The sequence below is a fragment of the Myotis daubentonii genome, chromosome 19 (assembly GCF_963259705.1).
Source record: "Myotis daubentonii chromosome 19, mMyoDau2.1, whole genome shotgun sequence".
NCBI classification, from domain to species: domain Eukaryota; kingdom Metazoa; phylum Chordata; class Mammalia; order Chiroptera; family Vespertilionidae; genus Myotis; species Myotis daubentonii.
The window spans coordinates 23574043-23596216 of NC_081858.1; the positions used below are offsets into that span (position 1 = coordinate 23574043).

Here is a 22174-nt window from a genome sequence, read left to right on the forward strand (position 1 = left end):
GTATGTGCCCGACCAGGGATTGAACCCGCAACTGTGGCATTGTGGGACAACGCTCTGACCCACTGAGCTACCCGGCCAGGGCTGCATTTCACATTTTTTAAATGGCCACATTTGAAGTAGTTGTAAAAGTGCCTACATATATCTTTTACTTCTACCTCTTGGTCTGCAAAGCCTCAAAGTTTTACTATCTGACCCTGGAACAGAAAGCTTGCCGACTCCTGATGTTAACTCCTGACTCTTCAGATTCAGCCCACTGCCCCATCCATGCTCTCCGTAGCATTTTCCTCCCTTTCAGGATCTGACCTGGGGAGGCAGTTTCTAGAACCTGAGTCTTTGTATTTTATGGCGCGGCCGCATGTGGAGAGCTCAGGCCGGCTATGTTGGAGACCGTGCCCCCTATTGGGGTGAACTGGAGCTCGAGCCCCCACCTTTTCCACTTCAGAGCCTTTTGGATTTGTGCGGGCGGGTCTGAGGGTGTTCCAGGACCCAGGAGTTCCAGTTTTATGACCAGAAATGTCCCAGGCAAACAGGGATGGGCCGGTCATCCCAGAGCCAGTGTCTGCAGCCCTCAGTAACCGGGAAGATAAGCGGGCCCCTGGCTGACCCTCCAGGGTGCCCGGGAGGGTCAGGGCGAGGGCGGTGGGCCAGATGCCCGTCTAAGAGCCGCCTCCTGAGCATCTGCTCATGCCGCCTCTGAGCTGAATCAGCGCCTTCTGTACGTCCTGGCCCTGGGTCTTGCTTATTTTGTGCCACTTATGCGTAGGAGAGTTCCTTGATGTTTTTAGATGCTGTCGCAGCTTACTCTCCTTGCTGTTTCAGGAGACGTGGGCCCACTGTTTATCCCTTTTGCTATTGATGGATGTGCAAGTTGCCTCTAGATTTTGGTTATTATAAACAGGACTGCTGAGGACATGCATACAGACCAAGAAGTGCAGTATCTCCGCATCAGTCCCTGGGTCTCCTGAACTGTAGTGGATACTGACAGAGGGTTTCCCCAGGGGCCTGCAGCCGGGCACACCCTGCCAGCAGAGTGGGAGAGTTGGGTGCAGGTAGGATAGGCGTGGCCAAGTGTTCTGGTTGAGTGAGTGTGGGGCGAGGCGGTGGGGCCGCTTTTCTCGGGGGTCAGTCCAGGCTTCTCAATCCATCCCTCCAGGGTGCAGCCGTTCTCAGGAGGGGGCTCCAGGGTTTTCTTCTGGAGAGAGAGAGAGAGAGAGAGAGAGAGAGAGAGAGAGAGAGAGAGAGAGAGTGTGTGTGTGTGTGTGTGTGTGTAAAGGACTTTATTATTAAAGGGGAATCTCATTAGAATGCCCTCTGCCCTGATCAGCACCTGGCCGGGACTTGATGGGGCTTCCCTCACTTATCCCGACGTGAGCTCCTTCCAGCTTTGGAGAAGGGGGTTCACTTGGGGACCCAGGGTTTGCTGAGCAGCTGTGGTCGCTCTCCCTGTGCAGGTCATCACCTCCTATGGGGTGGATCCTGCAGACAGAGCCCCTTGTCCTTCCTTTGGAGCCCCTGTCTAACACCGCCGTGTCTGGGGCAGAGACCTACACTGGGGAGGAGCCAGGGAGCAGCCAGGCAGGGAGCGGATAGCTTCCTTAGGGCGTGTTCAGGGTTCCAGTGGGCAGCTCGGGTCAGTGGGAGCTCAGGCTGCAGACGCAGGCAGCCCGCCAAGCGGACAGGTTAGTGATGCACCAAGGTGACTTCTTGGCCTCGCCACCCCCGGTGCATGCCTGTGGAGTCCTTACCCTGTTGGGGGAAAGGTAACCAAGATCCAGGGGGCCCCTAGGAGCCCCCCATCTAGTGGACAAACAGACACAGAGGCACTCAGATCCTGTGCTATTAGGGGAACAGTGGGGTGCTGGAATATAATAAAAGGGGGGTATAAATGGGATGGGGCAGGGACGGCCTTCTTTATTTTATCCTGCTTTTCTAAGTGTGGGGGTTTTCTTTCTCTGGAGAGCATCAGTGAACCCCAAATCCATCGTCACCAGAGCAGAAATCTGGAAGGAAATTCTTGAAGTCTGTTCAGTCACGTAGGACCTGAGCAGTCCTTAGATCCTGAAATATAAAATCAGGAAGGACCCTGAGACCCTCAGAGGAAGACTTAAAACAAGGGAAGGGACCTGCTTTGCCTGGAAGGTGGGAAGCACATGCAGGGCCTCTAAGAGACAGTGTGGATTTAAGAGGGATATCAGTTCAGGTCCTGGCCCCACTCACCATTGTCAGCTGTGTGACCATGACACGTTAACTAACCTCTCTGGTCTTCAGTTTCCTCGTCTATAAAGTAGGGATGAAAATATGTATTTCACAGTCGTATGCTGCTAATTAACGTATACGTGGTAAGCATTAATAGAGTAGTTAGTGATTATTCCACTACTGATGAGGGTTATGATTACACTGAAGAAGGTAGGAACAGTAAATACTCAGAAAGCATTTTGATGCATCAGTAAGCGCTGTCCCTCTAGCACGATGTATGGAAAATTACAGAGCGTCCAGCATGTGCCCAAGAGCTGGAGACCAAGGACACACAGAGAAGCCGCCATATGGTCTTAGGAAATTTCCCTTTGGAGCCACTGTCATCCAACCTCTGAGCCAGACAGACCCTTGGCGGCCCCGGCCTGACATTTGTAATATGTTTGCATTGAATAAATGTGTTGGCTTTCGGGGCTGTCTTTAGTCTGAGACGCTGGCAGGGCCTTTTGGGGAAAGCCTTGCTGTTGAAGGTTAATTCTTACCCGCGCCCTGATGGGAAGTCAAGGCCTGGAGTATGTTGAGATGAGCCCGCCAGACACCGTTTCTGAGAACACCTCCCTGTGGCATTTGCGCTGCAGTCATTTTAAATCCCCTGAGTTGTTCAACCAGACCCAGAAATCCCGGTTCTAACCACTCTGCTGAAATATCAAGCTTCTGCTCTCCCCACCTCCTTCCATATGTCTAGCCGACTCATCTCTAGCTTAATAAGTTCAGAGCAAACATCGGACCCAGGTAGTTAGCGCCGGCAGATGGCCTCACATAGGGAAGCGGTGCTTCATCAGTGTGCAGTTGATGTACATGTGATAGGAATCTCAATTGCCCTCCCACTGAATGGAAGGTCGTGGGTGCTGGGGAGAGCGAGCTCGAGATGAACTCGGCAATAGAGGAAGACTTGTGTGCAGAGGGGGCTGCGTGGTGGCCCAGAAATGATTTGGAGTCTCATCGACTTGGATCTGACCTTGAGCAAGTCACTTCCCCTGCTCTGGCTGCAGTTCCCTCCTTTGTAACATGATGACTCCCTTGCAGGGCGGTTGTGGGCGATAGTGATAATGAACATCAAGTGGCCCACACAGCGCCTGATGCAGTCAGTGCTGAAGAAATCTGGTTCCCTCCCCTTCCCCCCATTCAACAATTGGCAAGGAAGGATAGGTACCCCCCACGGGGGGCGGGAGGGGGAGCAGGAGTCCACACACAGAACAGGTAAACAATAAGTGAGTGTTATTCTCTCATGGGGTTTGGGTAGAGATACTTGGACCCAACTTTTAGCAGGACAGCATCAACAAACGCTGTCGCCAGCGGGTTTGAGTGTTTACTGTGTGGCTGTCACCGTGTATGTATGTCTCCTCTGACTTGCTCAGTCATCCTGTATCTGGGTTCCAGGTGACAGCAGCCCAGCTCAAGCAGCGAAAGGGAAGTTAGTGGCCAAAATATTTGAAAAGTTCTGAGGCCAAGACTGCCTTCAGGCTTGGCTTGATCTAGGTGTTCCAATCATGTCATCAACAACGTGTCTCCTGCCTCAGCAATCTTGATGTCGCCTGGTATTCTTAGGCAGTCTCTTCCTTCATGGTGCGAAGAGGGCCCCAGAGTCTCAGCTGACTTGTTGCATCAGAAAGAGCTGACCTTGTTCCCACAGTCCCAGCCATACTGCTATCCTGCAACCAGCCAGTGTGGCCAACGGGAGGTGGCGCGCTGATTGGCCGAGGCTGAGTCAGATGCAACTCCTCGGGGCTTGAGAAGAGAGGGTCGGCCCCAACAGATCCACTTCTTGCAGGGAAGAGGCTGCTGCTATCAAAACAAGGGGGAGTAGCCGCCGTGTGGTCACGTCCCCGGCTTTCCCCTGCGGAGCGTACATGTAATGCTAGAGGGGAGCGTGGTGGCCGGACCGCCTGGGTTCATGTGCCAGCTCTGCCGCTTCGTTCTTGTGTGACCTTCATTAAGTCACTTGACCTCTCTGTCCCTCAGTTTCCTCAGCTGTCCCTGCAGGGATGGTTCCTGACCCCACCTCAGCATGCTCTTGTGGCGGTGAAGTGAGTTGTTGCATGAAAAGTGTTCAGAGCGGGCCTGGCACAGAGCGGGCCTGCGTGCGTGGCATTCCCTAGGTTCGCCCTAGGCGTGTGCACAGCGAACACAACTGCCCTCAGCTTCCTGTTCAATGAGGGGGAGCTGTTCTTTCCCCCACGTTGTGAATGGGGAAAACCAGAGCTCAGAGACCAAGTAGCCGAGTCGATTTCACAAACTCAGCATCGATGAGCCCCTGGGAAAGCGTTGGTGGTGGCAGCTGCCACCTGGGATGCCCGTTACTACCCTGGCTGCCAGAGCCAAGGATAGACCCAGTCTCCCTTCCCGAGGCGCCGCCTGTGAGCCAGCTGTCCTCTTGCCCTTTGCCCTCTGATGCACCCCGACCTCCTCCCGGGGAGGGCTTTCTGGGCGGCGGTAGGCAGGCTCACACCGCCGCCGCCTCTGATGTCAGCCCCACATAACTCGCCACCCGACTTCATAAAAACGTCCATCAGACAGCCTCAATATGGACATAATGTGCAGTGAGTTATTCTTACGCCAGGTCATCCATAACGGAAAATCAGCCCCAGACGACCCTGTATTTCTTCCCGCTCCCTAAAGTGTAATAAATTGAACATTTTTAAAGCTCGGCATTAAGATGACTGGTGGTCAGCGGCCTGGAGCCCGCCCGGTGGAGGCCTGGGGCTGGGCAGTTTCTGGTCGTGCCCATCCAGAACCTGTGACAGTCTGGGCCTGCTTGACTTGTGTGCCTCTGGGGTGCCCCTCCCTCGATTCCCCGACAGCTTGGCTTCTCCTTCAGGCTCCTCACCTCCAGAACGGTGTTAAACATCCCACTGTTCAGGCTGTTAAGAGGGTGAAAGGGATGAATAATAGCAACCCTGATGCTTTTTCTCTGTTTTCTCGGTGCCAGGCCCTATGCTAAGCACATCCTTGTATTTACTCTCTTATCCTGCAGAGATCCTATGATCCACCCTTCCCACTTTACAGATGGGGAAACTGAGGCACGGCCAGGGTTAAATGACTGTCTGGGAAAGGCCAGTCTGGCTCCAGTGCCTGAGCTCTGACCGCCACACACGGTAGAATCTGGCATGTGGCAAGTGGCCACACGTGCTGGTCCTTCCTCTCCCCTTCCGTTTGAACTTGTTCATCTCCGTGACAGTGTGTGTTTCCTTGAGGTTCCCACATTGATCCAAACTCCGAGTACTTTCCATTCTCTCTGTTTTCTCCACATCTCACTGTACATGCCTCCGCCTGATTCCAGCATGACTATCCTGGTGGCTTCCGCGATCACACCGAGCCACGGAGAGTTCGCTCTGCGATTGAGTTCTGTATTGTAATCCATCCTGCCTGCATGATCGGACTTAGCAGAGAAGGGTGGTGGGGCCCAGCAGTGAAGAGGTTGGGCTCTGGAGTTGGACCAGCCAAGCTTATCTACTGACCAGCTGTGTGACTGTGGGCAAGTCACTCCCCCGCTGTGAGCCTCAGTTTCCTCCTAGATCGACTGGTCCTCATGGTGGCCCCTTCCTCCTAGAGGTGTTGAGGGGCTGTTATGAAGCGCACTGCACTGCAAATGGTCCCCAAGCAACAGTAGCAGGTGTGACCATCGATGCCAAAACCATCCTGGCCAACATAATCCCATCCTAACCCAGGAGGAGCTAAAAATCCGCCAACAGCCACCTCCACTGACTGTGTGCTCGCTCCGTTCATCTCTGCCTGGGGATAATTTTTCTCTCTCCCTGCTTGCTCCAGGGAGACGGGGAAAGGAAGGAGCATTCCTGGATCATACACATCCACCATCTATAAAGTGGGGTTAAAAATAGAGCCATCTTTCTCCGGTGGCTCTGAGGACCAGTGGCGCTGCGCTGATGAAACCCTCAGCCAGAGGAGGAATGAGCAGATGGGAACGGCCGTCATCCTCTTCGGCTCCACCCCACTGAGTTTCTTACAATGGTCCTCACTCGCCTCCTGGCACTGGGCCCGGCAACTTGGCCCGGCAGCGGGGCCCTGCGTGATGCCTCTGTCTTCCACTATTAGTTCTCTGACATCATCTCCCCCGATGGCCCGTCTGCTGCTGCCTGCCCAGACCTTTTGTTCTTCACGCTCCTCCACAGTGAAATCCTCCCATTTCTTCTGCACTTCCGCTCTGATCGGAGCACCTGCACCACTCCTACCAGGAGGACCACAGCAGTGTCCTCACCGGCCGTCCGATTTCCAGGCTTGTCCACCAAAGCTCATCCTCCCCGCAGCAGCCAGAGGGAGGCCATGCCACTCTCTTCCTTAGAAACCGCCAGTGGTTTCCCTGCAGACTGAAAATACTCCTACCTGTGCATCCTGGCTCACAGCATCACCTCCTCCTGCCCCTCTCTGTCCAGCCGTCCAGCCACACGGGCTCTCTTTTTCTGCCTCAGCATCAAGTTTATTCCTGCTCCTGCCTCCGGGCCTTTGCACTTGCTATTGCCTCTACCCAGGGCTCTTTTGCCTCTAAGTCTGCTCATGGCTGTCTCCTTGGCATCTTTTAGGTCTTAGCTGCAATTGCCTCTCCTTAGTGAGGCCTCTCACTTGTGCATGCATCAAGGGCTGGTGTAGCCCTGCCTGCCTGCAGAGTGGAGGGGGAGCCCTTCATCCCGGCTCCCTGCCTTCCTGGAGACTGCCTGCGGGAAGATAAGACTGTGCCTGCCTTTTCATGTCCTCTGTCAATTACGCTCTAACAATGCCAATTACCTCCCCTTGCTCCACATCATTTTTCTCAGTGTGTCTCAGTCCCTCCTAATCACTAAAGGAAATGGACCACCAAGTCCTTCTCCGACAGGCGCTGCTCTGAGCCCAGCCGCAGGAACACACTGTTCTCTAGGTCTTGAAAACGGGTTTGGTGGATTATGGTGGCTGGCGGCAGGATGGGGCTGGAACTAGAGGTGCCAGTATGAGGATGCTGTGGGAGTGGGCTACGGTCTCCGTTTCCTCACCTGTCACCCCAATAAATTAAAGGAAATTTTTAATGGGAATATTAGCTGTATATACTAATCTCACAAGATCCAAGATAGGGATTAAAAGAGAAAAAGGCAAGGAGAACCTTTAACAGGGTGCTTGATAGTTGATAATCAAACTAATGGCTGCCTCCCTTCCCCCGACATTCTGTTGTCATTATTATTATTCTAACATCTGGGCCAGCTGAGGTCCTGGACATTCTGAGGAAGACATTCTCTGCCCAGTTTGGAAGGAGCTTGAGATGGTCCCAGGTGGCTGTACCCATGGAGCCCCCCATCTTGACCAGTTGTCCTGGGGTGACCTCTCAGCACCATTGTTTTCATTTTATAGATCAGTGGGGCCCCCTCACTCAATGGGCTCAGGGCTCAGAGCTTGTAGACACATCAGTTCAGGACTCTAGCTTGCTTTAAAAAAAAAAAAATTCTGTCCCTGAGCACCAATGTAAACATCATTAACTGTTCCCAGGGGACAGTGTGCTGGCAGTTGAGAAAGTGCGCTGGTCTGGACAGTGCAAGCGTTGTCTTGGCTCCTTGCAGCTCTGTGACTTCGGGCAAGGCACCGCCCCTCTCTGAGCCTTAAGTGCTTTCCTTAGGTGATTTCTAAGGGCATTTTCTGCTCGGAGATTTTAGGGTTCGGAAATCAAGGAGAAACTGCCCATTGCAGAATAGACTTAGGGTTTGTTCACAGACGTGGCTTTTTCCAGTGGGAACTGTCTGTCGCCTAGAGCCACGTGGGTAATAGTACTTTCCTGATGGCCCCACTTTGCTAGGGTAGCAGGCCTACTGTGTGCAAGTGGGTGGAAGGATGAAAAGGGGGTGAGGAAGAGAAACTTTAAGTAGGTGGCCCTTAACCTTTGAGAATCTAGTGAAAGTCATGGGCCCAGGAAAATGCTCACCTGCGGAATAGTTTGCATACCATTTGCAAGTGGGTTCTCAGCTGTGGTTGAGAACTGTCTGCAAGCACCTCCTGCAGGAGGCCTTCCCTGACCTCCATCCCCTATTCCCAAGCATCCCATGCCCTCATCCTTTTAACGGTATTCATTACCTGTTCCTGCCTGTTTCCCCGGAGGACACAGGATCAGGTGACAGTTTCCTGTATGCTCTGTGCCTGGCACTCCAAATATTTGTTGAAGGGAATTGACTAGCTCCTGGCACTGAAGCTGGGGTGGCCTGGCCTTATCTCCTGGGGCAGTGCCTATTCAGTTTTGAGTGGGCTCAGAACTGGGCTGCCTCAAATGCAAACACAGGTGCTTCGCCAGTTGTAGGTTGATGAACAGTTGTGAAGACACGAAGGTGGCTTGTAAATGGTTCTGCTGCCTGAGAGGGGCTGGGCTGGGCTGGAGGGGAAGGCTAGTCAAAGGGCAGCGTCATGAGGTCTCTTCTCTTTTCTTCTCGCCCTCCCGCCTGGTCCAGCTGGAACAGAGTGAGGCCAAGTGTGAGGATGCCCTGAAGACCCAGAAGGCACTGACTGCAGACCTGGAGAGCATGCACAGCGAGCTGGAGAACATGACCCGGAGCAAGAGCCTGGTACCTGGTTCTTTCTGAAGCTCTGGGGACCCGGGCCAGCACAGGCCTCTGAGCTAGCTTGGACCTACTGTGTGCTCAGCACTATAAGAAGGAAAGGGCACTTATTGTGGGCTTACTGGGTACCACCTATAGACATCCATTGTAGACCTACTGGATGTTTAACACTCTGAAAGTGCAGGCATCTGACTAGGAGCTGAGCATTATAAAGGCACAAGGGTATATATGAGGGTCAACTGTGTGTTCACTCTGCAAAGGCAGGCAAATTGTAGACCTGATGTGTGCTCAGTACTGTGGGGATGCATCCGATATGAGCCTGTTGTTTGCTCAGTACCCTAAGCGGGAACACAGCTTTCTGTTGTGCACCCAGAGCGTGCTCACCACTAGGCAGTGCCCTGGTTACTGTTGTAGTCCTACTGTACACTCACCAACATAGGAGGGGCCTTGGTCATTATCATTGGGCTATTGCATGCCCATTCTAATAAGTGGAGACAAAGGCAGTCCTCATGGGCCCACTTAGCTCACCACTATAAGGGACCCGGCGCCCTACTATGGACCCTCTGAATGGGGACAAATGAGCATATGTTATGGATCTACTAATGTTGGTGAGAATTTCGCATCGTTTTCTAAGTCCCCTCTCTGGGCGTACAGGGTTGGTTTAAATTTATACTTTCTGTGTAAAATCCTAAAGTTTAGGTGTAACTAGAGATTTATAAGCAAAAGCTTGTCTCAAGATCCCTACTGGTCTCTTGGTCACAGATTTTATTTGCACTAGATTAAAGGGAATCTGTCCCCTTCCCCATTCCCCCCTTACACACACACACACACACACACACACACACGGAGCTGTCATGCCCACAGCATGCATTAACACACCCATGGCCACTCACCTGACACACCCATAGGCAATCCCCTCTTTACTGTGCATCAGTCCCCTCCCACCCGCCATTCTGCCTCACCCTGACCACTGTCCCTCCTGCCAGGTGGATGAGCAGCTGTACCGGCTGCAGTTTGAGAGAGCCAACCTCCTGAAGCGCATTGACGAGGACCAGGATGACCTGAATGACCTCATGCAGAAGCACAAGGACCTCATTGCTCAGGTAACAGCCTGAAGTGGGAGAATTTGCCTTCAGTGTGCATTACATATTTTTAAATATATCTTTATTGATTCCAGAGAGGTAGGGAGAGGGAGAGATAGAAACATCAATGATGAGAGAGAATCATAGATCAGCTGCCTCCTGCATGCCCCCTACTGGGAATCAAGCCCGCAACCTGGGCATGTGCCCTAACTGGGATTTGAACCAGTGACTTCCTGGTTCATGGGTTAATGCTCAATCACTGAGCCACACGGGCCAGGCCAGAAGCTTCGGGTGGAGTGGAGGGATGTGATGAGGACCCTTGGCAGATTTCTGATCTGCATAGCTGATCTGATTTGCATAACTTCACAACAGCTCCCTCCAAGAGCAGTGAGCATCTCCCCCACACGGTACCCTCAGAGGAGAGCCAGGGTAGAATGCCTGCCAGGCTTCAAATGCACCCTACAGAGATTGGATCTGAAGGAATTTCTGCTAAACAAGGAATAATTATAACAAAAAAATAAATTATATCATCAACATGATAACAACTGCCACAAAAATAGCCTAGGCCATCTTCTGCATTGTTAATTACACTTTTGTTCAAAATGGAAGTTTCTTTATTCGTTCAATTACAAAAGCAGCATATTCATATGCCCATTGTAAATTACTGCAATGATAAATACATGTGGAAAATAGAAATTGAGGGGTCCTTCTGTTCTCTGGAATCCTTCTAAATGGAGATAATCACACTTCACAGTTTGGTTCTACTTTTTTTTTTTTTAAAGAAATTTTATTCTTCATTGCCTCATTTAATCTCTGAACAAATGCATTGCATTGTAGAAGGGCTAAGCAGAGACGATCAGCCCATTTTACAGATGGGAATACTGAGGTGCAGAGAGGTTCTGGGTCTTGCCAAGGCCAGTATCCAGGTCTGGAATCCTAGTTACCTGACATTCAGAATAGTTCTCTCCCCTCAGAATCTGGTCCTAGTAATGTGACCAGCCCATTTCTGTCTTGGCTCTCAAGGGGTGCATAATAAGGTTGTAGACAGTTGACCAAGGCTCTGGGCTTACCTAATGGGAGTGACTTGGTGAACGCTGAGATGAAGGATGCTGGGGAGGATGTGAGAGGCACCCCTTTGGAACCGGCTACTGCCATAGGGACTCTGAGAAATTTAGACATCTGCAGTCTCAATGTCCCCCACCCGGGAGAAGAAGGGATTGCCAGGGGCAGTGTCCCCGCAAAGCCTGTGCTCTCAAGTGGCATTTCTTTGTCTCCCCAGTCTGCTGCTGACATTGGGCAGATCCAGGAGCTGCAGCTGCAGCTGGAGGAAGCCAAGAAGGAGAAGCACAAGCTGCAGGAACAAGTACGTGCTGGCGCCGCCCCGTTGTGGGGGAGGAAGAGAAGGGTTCCCTCTGGGACCTCACACTCTGGGCCCTGGGAACTGTCCTTCATTCAGCTTCAGTCTTGCACCAAATGAATTGAGAGCCATCTTAGACGGACACACACACACACACACACACACACACACGCACACACACACACTCACTCTTCCCTGTGCCCGTTCAGCATCCCGAGATGCCAGTGCAGTGAGACGCATCAACATTTCAGTGAAGGGTTCTCTCCTGCTGAGAAATGGCTCCAGGGAGATGGGATGCTCTGGTCTAGGCAGGATCATCATCCTTCATGAAATCTTCCTGAGTCATGGTTCCTCCAAACTCCCCCGGATTTCCTTCAGTAGTTGGTGGATCGCTCTTATCCATGAAATTCTCAAAGCTCTCCCAGAACTGTCGCACGTGCCTGCTTAGAGTGACTGTCAGAGGGACTGAGTGTCAAGCCAGTGTCCATGGGCACCGAGTAACAACAAGTACAACAAGAGGACAGCAGCAGGGGCCAGTTGCTGGGGCTAATGACATACCAGGTGCTCACCTCCTCAGTCCTCGCACACAGACGAAGCAGTGAGGTTCGGGGAAGGGAGCTGACGTGCCTGGGCCCATCCAGCTGGAAAGGGGTGGAGGCAGGTTTTGAACTCGGATACAGGCCTTGGCTCCCAAACCCACTTTGGTTGTATCCTTTGATGCTGAAGCTTGCTGCTCACAGCCTGGCTTTGCTCTCCTAGCAGAGCAGGGCAAGGAGGTAAGAGAAGCACTGACCAGAAGACCTGTTTTGGAGGCAGAATGCCCAGGAAGTCTCACCTCCTAGGCCCTAAGACCCAGGGGCCAGGTCGGGTCTGAGGGTCCTTGGATTGGAACCGGCAGTGCTTCCTGTGCACGCCCCAGACAGCCCCTGAGCTGAGAAGGAAGCTGTGAAGGGGCCTGGGGCTGAAGCCTGCGTGTGTTTCGATCGTGTGGCTCAGGGCCAACAGGTGGCCAACGGACCCCTTGTATCTGTCCCCAGCTGCAGGCGGCCCAGCTGCGCATCGAGTACCTGGAGCAGTCCACCGTGGACCGGGCCATTGTCAGCAGGCAAGAGGCAGTCATCTGTGACCTGGAGAACAAGACGGAGTTCCAGAAAGTGCAGATTAAGAGATTTGAGGTACTTGCTGATGTGTGAATATTGTTCAGACCCAGAGAAGCGAGGCCTTTTTGTAAGCTCTGTCCATCTATCCATGCCTTTGCCTTTATCTGGCCATATATTACTCATCCACCTCCCGTATGAGTTCCTTCTTCCCCTCCTTCCTCTTTTCTTCCTTTCTTCAACCACACTGTTCCACAAACTACCTATCCATTCAGTCTACCCACCTCCATCTATCTGTAGCCAGCTCCATATGCCATCACCGGTCCGTCCATCATCCCCCTTCCCTGGGTTCTTTTTCTCTTCTCTTCATTCTTTCTTCTCTTCCTCTGTTTTTTTCTTCAGACCTTGACCCCTTGTCTGTCCATCTCATTATCCTTTGCTCTAATTCTGCCATCTCCATCCACTCACTCGTCCATTCATGCACCCCACACTCATTTTGAGCGGAAATTTGCTTTGCACCTGGTGTGTGCATAGATGTATGAAACAGATTCTGCTTATCAGAGCATAAAACTTTGTAGGAGGTGAGGATACAACGTGTACATAGATACCCGTAGTATATAGAGAGAGGGCTATGAGGTTTGGAGGACAGAGGTGCTTTCAGGATGGGAATCAGGGAGGCTTCCAGGAGAAGGTGGCATTGATGCTGGGCCTTGAAGGACAGGAAAGCTTGGAGGAACTGGAGTTCAATGATTTTATTCACATTTAACCCTCTAGGCAATGACACGAGACATTTTACAGATGATATTGTCATTGTCCAAATCCTTCTACGTCAGCTGTTCCACTTGACATTCACTGCAGCCCCATGGGGCCAGTGGGATGGAATGAGAAGATGACCCCAGAGAGGTCACGTGATTTATTCATGATGCAGCCAGGTCATGTCAGTGACAGGAGCAGATGGACAGTTGACCGTCCTGGTCCCAGGCTTCCATTTCTCTGCAGCCAGCTGGCTCCCCCACCGGACCCGTAGTATGCTAGTGCCTCTGGACAGTGAGAAGCTGCTCCTCACTGGGAAACATTCCCTCCAATCTCCTCCTGGGCATTTGGTTTCTAAGAATTCTGCTGTGGATGAAGAACAAAGACAGCTTCTTCTTTGTCTTGACCCTCAGTGGTTCTCAGACTTCTCGGGGAATTCCTTAAGGCATATGTCTTTGCAGATCACCTCGAAACTTTGATCTGCTACATTTTAAATAATTAAATACATCATGTTGGGCTAGATCATGTATCTCTTTTTACTTGATTCTAGCATAGTCATGTGATAGCAGAAAAGAAAAGAAATCTATGGGAGAGTAACTTTAAAAGGCAGATTCAATCTCATTCAAATAAGTGTATTTGAATTTGGTCCTTGAGATGGGGTACCTCAGGGACACAGTTTGAGAACTCTACTTCTTTATAACCCGCCTACTGCCCTTGGAAAATGTTGCTTAAATTACATTTGCAGGACGAAGGAGAAGTGAATAATAAAGCTTATCTTCAGCCTCTGATCTGGAAAGGGGCTCTGAGTCCTCAGCAAGGGCCTGAAATATTCATGTGGGCTTCGTTTTTATGTCAACACTTTAGTATTTACCCATCAGAATCATTTGGTTCCAGGCTTGTTGGCCAACTAATGAATTCTGCACAACAGCCCTGGGTTTGTTTTCTGTAGCACTGGTGATGCCCACAGCTCTTTTCCCTCTATTGTTTCACTGTGACCTTGTGGGATTTCTCCCCCCAGGAAAGGGAACGTGCCATGAAATAATAGAGCTGAGGCTCATGGGAGGTTACTCGTCAAACCTCCCTGTTTTGCATATTGGGGAAACCAAAACCCATGTTGGGGAAGGGCTTGTTCCCCGGTTTAGTGTTTTCTCCACTGACCACTCCACCTCCCACACCTTGAGATGAGTGAAGGCTGCTATAAATAGGAACAATTCCTAGCCCATATCCAGATATCTGATGTGCCAGGCACTGAGCTCAGCCTTCTGCATGACAATGTGAGCAGTCCTGACAGGGTCCCATGCCCATCTCTCAGAGGGGTTAAATAACCTGCCTAAGGTCGCACAGCCAGGAAGAGTAGAGCTGGGATTTGAATTCAGATCATGCTGAAAGTCAGGGTTCGCATCAGTATACTACACTGCCCCTCAGAATAGCAGTTATGGTGTCCTGGATACGTGTGTCTGCACATCCCCTAATGGGGGTCGACCACAACCTGGGCATGTGCCCTGCCCAGGGAATTGAACCCTGACCTCCTGGTTCATAGATTGATGCTCCACCCCTGAGCCGCATGGGCCGGAAGGTTTCCTAGGTTTTCAGAGTCAAGTCTTCATTTTTGTATCAGGAATCAGAATAATTATCCTGATTATAAAAGTACACAGCGGCTCTGCAAAGGATTTCCCTTCCTGGAGCCCCCCAGTTTCCTGCCCATGGGCCTCTAACCCCAAGGTGGGCGTGTGCTCTCCGCCCCCCTCCAGGTCCTGGTGATCCGGCTTCGGGACAGTCTGATCAAGATGGGCGAGGAGCTCTCGCAGGCAGCCACGGCCGAGGCCCAGCAGCGGGAGAGCAGCCAGTATTACCAGCGGCGCCTGGAGGAGCTGAAGGCGGACATGCAGGAGCTGGTAGAGCGGGAGGCGGAGGCCAGCCGCCGGTGCATGGAGCTGGTGAGTGTGGTCCTGCGCTGCTTCTCCTGTGCTGGAGGGTTTGAGATTGGAGAGAGGCTAGAATCTGGTGCCAGTGGGCCAGGCTGGAAACCAGGAGAAACCAGAAGGGCATGGGCAGAGAGACGATGCTGCCATTGGCTGCTAACTCTGGGGGGGTGGGCCCAAAGTGGACCCATGGTGTTCACTCCTGGATGGTCTCCAAGCTCCTTTGTGTCTCAGACTCCAGGTCCAGCCTCACACATTCCACCCCAAAGGCCGGGTGGCCTTGTGAAAAGCAAGGAATCAATGTTTATTAAATGTCTGCCTTGCATGGAGTTTCCACATCCATAATAATGTCTTGTAATCGTCATAACCCTGCAAAGTCAGAATTATTGTCCCATTTACAGATGAGGAAACTGAGGCTTCATAGAGGTGAGGTAACTTGTATAAGAGTACACCTAGCCAATGTCAGTGCTAATTCCAGACTGTTAATAACAACAACAAACATAAAAATAAAGAGGATAATGTTAAAGCCACCATTTTTTAAGCACTTGCTACCTGCCAAGTTCTAGGTTAAACATTTGTCGCTTAAAATCCTCTGATCAGTATTGTGTGGTAGGCACTAGGCTTATCTCCATTTTGCAGACAGGGAAACTGAGGCACGGGGGCATCAACATGCCAGAGAGAGTCTCAGAATGGCGCTACCTGCGAGGAAGGATTTGAATCTAGGTCTGTCCAGCTCTGTGGTCTCTGCCTTCATTTGCTAGCCATGCTTGCCCCCTGGTGTGGGCCAAGGGACATTTCGAAATTTGTTTCCTGCCCAATGGGAAGGTTTTATTCATCGTTCAGTGTATTTTTCTGAGAACAGTTTCCTGCAGAGATCACAGGTCTGAGAGAGCCTGCTCCTCCTTTTCCCCATGAGGCTGAAGAACCCTAGGATGCCAGGTTTTCTTTTCTGTGGCCCAGGAGGCATCTGGCACCTTCATTGCCCCCCCACCACATAGCCTCCCCTGAGACCCACACCATGCCAAGGCCCAGAGGCCTCTCAGCCCCTGTCATTAGCTCCTTTCTGCCCTGTCCACTCTGGCTTTGTGACAACTCTCATCAAATTGCCCTGCAGCAGGTATATTTCCCTGGCCACTGTCCCCCATGGTCAGTGTCATTCCCATCAGCTTTGCCCTTGACAAGCCAGCAGGCTGGCTGTTGTGTGGGAGGTGGTGAGGCTCCGCGCAGAGAGGAAGTCCCCAGACAAAGCCCAAGCCCCATGACTGGCAGCTCCTCCACCCACCGCAGCCCTGGGGGAGAGAGGCCCTTCCTCCATTTGACGGGATAACTTCCTCATTAACCAGCCTGCTTCTCAGGCAGCCCGGCTCCCTCCTGGCTGGAGTGAGAGAGCATCCCCGGTCTTTTCTCCTCTGATGTCTTCTTTAACTGGCCGGACACCCACAGGTTCTGGCCAGATCAAAATGGGTTTTCCCTCTCCCCTTGGCTCGCTCTCTCTCTCTCTCTCTCTCTCTCTCTCTCTCTCTCTCTCTTTCTCTTTTCTCCCTTTCTCCTCTGTTTCTTTCTCTGCTCACTTTCTTCCTCCTCTCCCTTTTCCCAGAGACACATTAAGATCTTTCAAGGCCCCTAAATACTAACAAGATACACAGCCCCTATCTAAGAATCAAAATAGAAAGAACACAAAACTCTAAAACCCAAAGCTGGCAGGTATGCTGAAAGGAGAGCTGCACCCTTCTCTGTTTTCTACTTGCAAGGCTTTGGGTAAATTCACCCCGGCTGAACTCTCTTATGGTGGGGTGTGTGGCTGGGAGGTGTGTATATTTCCTGGGGCGGCCTTAACAAATAGCCAAAAGCTGGGTGGCTGTAAACAGTGGAGATCGATGCTCTCATAGCTCCGAAAGCCAGAAATCTGAAATCAAGGTATTGGTGGGGCTGTGCTCCCTCTGAAGGCCTAGGGGAGAATCCTTCCTTGCCTGTCCAAATTCGGGGGGTCCCATGTGTCCTTCGGCTTATGGCTGCGTCACTCCAGTCTCTGCCTCTGTCTTCACAGGCTGTGCTGCTCTGTGCACAGGTCTCAAGCATCCCTCTGCCTTTTTCTTATAAGGACACCTGTAGTTGGATTTAGGGCCTCTCTGAAATCAATAAAAATATATATTTTTGAAAGGTAGACAAAACCCAGCTCAGTGGGAGGGTTCAGTGAGCACTGTCATTTCAAGATGAACCCTGTGGCCGAGGCCCCTTCCTGGAACTTTCCCAGGCTTCTCAGAAGATGCTGTCTCATCTCTCCGGGTCCATGTCCGTGTCACCAGTGTGCCCCCCTCCATCCCCTCTCTAAGACCAGGGGCGGCTGCTCCATGCCACCTGCTCTCTGAAAACCTCCCCCCAAAGCCTGCAGAGCCCTCGGTGTCCTGGTTCCTTCCTTCGTGTACATTTTACTGTGGGCCAAGCCTCCCGCTAGATGTTGGGGATCCAATGGGGAACGAGATACACCCTTGCCCTCAAGTTGCTCACATTGAATGGAGAGAGATGGCTGAGGCCATTGCCTGTGTATTTTACACATTCCTCTGTAAGGGGTGCGCAGAGCTTTCATTGACAATACAAGGTGTCTGCGTGCTGGCATTTGGGGGATCCTGCCCCGTCTCCACCACAAATCATTTCTTTGGGTGAAGCATTGCCCTCTTCATTTTCCATTTGTGAAATTCCAATCTCCACGGGAGGAAGAGAATTCCCTAACTCCCCAGCCCAAGCATTCATTCACCCACTTACTCATTCACTCATTTGGACAAATGTTTGTTGAGTCTCTCTCTGCTCCGGCCCCTTGCAGATGTTGTCTTCTTTCACACTTAGGACAACCCCAGCAGGTGGAGAAAGTGGGGGTTCAGACTTGTGAGGTGCCTTACCCAGGGCTGCAGAGTGGCGAGTGGCAGAGCTGAGATTGGCAACCCTGTGTGTCCAACTCTGAAGTTATCCCTGCGTATCCAGTTCTGCCCTTTCAACCCAACGCTGCTGAATAATGGCTCTGCTGTGGGAGACCAAAAAACAGGGTCCCGCACTTGGGCCCTGGTGAGAAGTGAGAAGGATGTTGATGGATCTTCCCTCTGGGTTCCTTTCCGCCTGTCTCCAGCCTGTACCATTTGTCACTGTTGCTGTTGGTTTAAAGGCTGCGAGTTGTTTCGTGTGAATGATTTACACCCCTCGCTGGTGCACCGGCACGTCCAGATCAGGATCAATTATCCCGCCGATGGAACTTCTCCTCCTGGAAAAAAGAAAAATGAGGTTTTGCCATTAATTTTAGTAAATGTACTATTCCTGGCGACTCCAGGAGCCATTATGGAGAAAAAAATATTCTGGCCTCTAAATCATTCAAGTCCCTTTGTCATTGGAGCGAGGAGACAGCGCATCCGTGGATTTGTGGCCTGTTGTTTTCCAATAGTAACAAAGCCCAGGCGGTCCAGAGGTGGTCAAGGGGAGGTCAAGGGCAGCAGGAAGAGCCCGAGGTGACAGGGAAGCCTGCCCTCTGCCTGCTTTTGGCCAATGCACCTGCTTTTAGTTCGGAGGCTGCACCTGTTGGGTTTACCCTTCATTGCCTTGGCCCGACTCTATCATCTCAACTCTTTCCTGAGCCAGGTGTCCTTTTCATAAGCCTCCCAGGTCTTGAAGAGCTTTGATGGTGCTTTTCTGCTCACCCTTAGAGGGGCCCGAGCTGGAAACTGCAGTGGGCTGGCTCCCTGGGGCTCACGCAGTTAGTGGGCAGGCCTGTTGCTTTTACCCTCCTTAGGTACTTCTCAAGTTCATGCCTTCCTGCTCCATCCCTGCTTCCTGTGTCTATTTAAACTGCATCCCCTCTGGTCTAGGCCTCTACAGTTACCCTCTACCTTGGATCGCCCCTTGTCCTCCATTCTTGCTCCTCCTTATTGAAGATCTTTCCAGAAGGAACACATCTTACTGTGTTACTGTTCTGCTAAGAAGTCTCCCAGTGCTCTTTATTGTTTTTGCAACAAAGCCCCAGTTCTTTCCCAGAGCCCGTGAAATCCAGCCTCGGTAGATTTTCCTGCCTTTGATTGTCTGCCTCTTGTCACCTTGCATGTTCTACTCACGCATGAAAGCAACTGTTCAGGACCCAATGCATTGTTATTTCTTGACTCACCACCTTTGTTTTCCAGCATCCTCTGCCTGCCTACTCAGTCTTCAAAATTCAGATCAAACCTCACCTCCAGGAAGCCCTCCCTGTTTTATCTCCACTCCTTACTAAGTTATCTACTTCCCTTGTGTTCACCCCACCCATGCACATATCACCCAGTTCGTATACTTGCCTTGTTCTTACCTTTCTAGACAGAGGGATGGGTGTTACTTCACTCTGGGTCTCTAGCATAGGGTAGGTTCTCAGTTAATTGTTTGCCAAATTGTTTCTTTAACATTTTGAACTCCTGCCTCTTAAGAGAACAGCTCAAAAAGTTTGTCTTAAAACTTGGAATTTTCAGATCAACACGCTTTAGTTTGCATCCTGGCCCTGGGGCTGATGTTATGGGAGATGCAGACAGGAATGGACCAGGTACTGTGCCCTCGGAGAGCTCAAGGTTGAGAGAAGGAGACGCACGTGTCCCTAAGTAATTCTGGTACAAGAAGGAAGTGGTTGGGGACAACCGGCAGCCCTGGAGAAGACTGCATGGAGGATGCAGCGTTTGCTTTCCTCATGTGATCATTTCATTGTGACTTCCCTGCACGTGCGTTCAGCAAATGTCTAGTGAATGTCCAGATATCCAGAAAGTCAGATAAACCACACGTGGGAATAGAAACACAGCCTCTTCCCCTCCTCTTCCTCCTCCTCTTCCTTTCTCGTTGCAGCTTCCCCACCAAGGCCAATTGCAGAATCCCGTCCCCACCCCCACCCCCCACCCCCAGCCTGCTCTCTTCTTTACCTCCCACTTGTCTAGGTTTGAATTGTTTTGACTCATGTTGAGAGAAGGATATACATTAGCTTCTTAGGGCTGCTGTAAAAATTACCTAAAACGGGTTGTCTTAAAACCACGTGCATGTATTCTTTTCGCAGTTCCAGGGCCTTCGTCTGAAATCAAGGTGTCGGCACAGCCACCCGCCTTGTGAAGGTTCTAGGGGAGAATCCTTCCTTTCTCTTCTGACGGCTTCGGGTGTTCTCAGCTGGCACCATGACTTTCATTTCTGCCCCTGCGTCCTCAGGGCCTTCTCTCCTCTGTCTCTGTATCCTCTCCTCTTCTTATAAGAACCATAGTCATCGAATTTAGGGCCCACCCTAATTCAGTGTGACCTCATCTTAACTACTTACATCCACAGAGACCCTGTTTCCGAAAGGCCACCTTCTGGGTTTCCAAGTGGTAGGAGTTTTAACGGGAGGGTATTCAGTGCCCTACAGGGTGGTAGAAAGAGCACTGGACCTGGAGCCTGAGCCTTTAGGCAGCTGAGTTAGCATTACAGAGCCTCAGTTTCCCCCTCTGTCCAACAGGGGTGGTATAGTGCAGCCCATCTCATCGGGTGGCTGTGAGGGTTAAAGGAGATGATATATGTAAAGGTGCCAAGTGATGGCATACAGCAGGTGCTTAATAGAGGCTGCTTTGCTTTTCTTTCTCCTTTCTTTGTACTCGAGTACTCTGCTGACTTTCTACTTAAACTTTATCATAAGTCCACCAGCTTCACGTCCACATCCCATTCCACACCCGTAATGGTGGATGATGGTGATGTTGATTTGTTTCCCTGCTACGTGCTGGGCGCTGGGCGAGGAGTCTCTCATTCAAGCCTCACTCTTTGAAGTAATTGTCACCATCTTACTAATCAAGAACTCGAAAGCTGGACAGCTGCAGCGCCTTCTCCAAAGCCTCATTCCCAGCAAGGGGCAGAGGCAGAATTTGAATCCAGGCCCGACCAGCTCAACCCCAGTGTCTTACTCATCCGTTTTAGACACGTAGCCTTACCCATTCAAGTACACTTTTTAAAAAGGGAGTCATAAAAATGAATATTGCTTTCGATTCCGTAATCTCAGGTTTCTCCATCTTGGCATTGTTAACAGTTGGGATTGGATAACTGACTGTTGTGGGGGCAGTCCTGTGCCTTGAAGGATATTTAGCAGCTTCTCTGGTCTCTCCTAGATGCAGTTAACACCCCTCCCCCAAGTTATCATAATCAAAGGTATCGCCAGACACTGCCAGATGTTCCCTGGGAGCAAAATCACCCCCACCCCCACCCCGTTAAGAATCACTGCTCTCCTGACATCTTAACAATAATCCTTAAGGTAACACCTATGATACTCCCCATTTTACAGACGATCAAACTGAGGCTCAGAGGGGTGACTTGATGCACCCCAGGTCACAGAAAAACTGGATAAGGGGCATCAGGAGTGAGGGAGGAATTCCAAGATAAGAGGAGGAAGGAGCTCAAATTCCTAGAGCAAAGGGAAAGGACAGAGGTTCCAGCAAAACTCAATCCCAGGCTTGCGGAGACCCACAGGCGATTCCACAGCAGAATCTAATTCTGAATGGAATTGAAAGCCTTGCTGCAGACTGTGTACTTTTAATAATGTTTAAATAAAACATGGCAGCACGGGTGTGATCTCCTCCCTGAGCCTGGCTTGTCAGCTGCCCGGGCAAAGTCATAAATAGTTAATAGACAACCACTTACGGCTCTACTTCTGTTAAATCCAGCATCCATTATACATGATTCGTGAATTATTTATTTGCTGTTACTTGGGGGTATATTTTTTCCACCTTCCAGGGGAAAACAATGGGGAAAAAAGTGTGAGGCCTGAAACATACGAGGGGCATCTGTGTTAGGGAATGTCCCGGTAAGGCAGAGCCTCCCCTTGATGCAGACGGGAGGTGACAGTGAACTGGGACCTGAGCGCGCTCCGCCAGGCCCCACTGTCCCACGAGAAAACCGTGGGAGAGGGGGTTGTTAGCAAGTGGTTAGCAGCCGTTCTCCAGGATAGGCAGGGTCCTGGGTGCCGTGTGCGTCCATCTCTGTGGTGTAAACCCTCCCGCTCGGCTGACTCCACGCTAACACTGGACTGTCGGTGAATGTGGAACTAGGAAGCTAGGCGCAGAGGCACGCCTCTACACGGTCATGCGCCACTTAACGACGGGGATGTGTTTGGATTCTGAGATGTGCGTCGCGAGACAATTTTGTTGTGTGAACATCACAGAGCGGGTGCACTTACACAAGC

At 51.3% G+C, this 22174-nt stretch overlaps 1 protein-coding gene across 2 annotated transcripts in view; it reads left to right on the forward strand.

Annotated features, from left to right (window-relative positions):
• Nucleotides 1-22174, forward strand: part of MYO18B (myosin XVIIIB) — a 174024-nt gene that overhangs the window by 110409 nt on the left and 41441 nt on the right. For both annotated transcript variants that reach the window (XM_059675770.1, XM_059675771.1), the window contains exons 35-39: nucleotides 8670-8783; nucleotides 9764-9880; nucleotides 11139-11222; nucleotides 12254-12391; nucleotides 14818-15003. In XM_059675770.1, the coding sequence (XP_059531753.1) occupies nucleotides 8670-8783; nucleotides 9764-9880; nucleotides 11139-11222; nucleotides 12254-12391; nucleotides 14818-15003 (639 nt within the window). The remainder of the gene's footprint in view (nucleotides 1-8669; nucleotides 8784-9763; nucleotides 9881-11138; nucleotides 11223-12253; nucleotides 12392-14817; nucleotides 15004-22174) is intronic.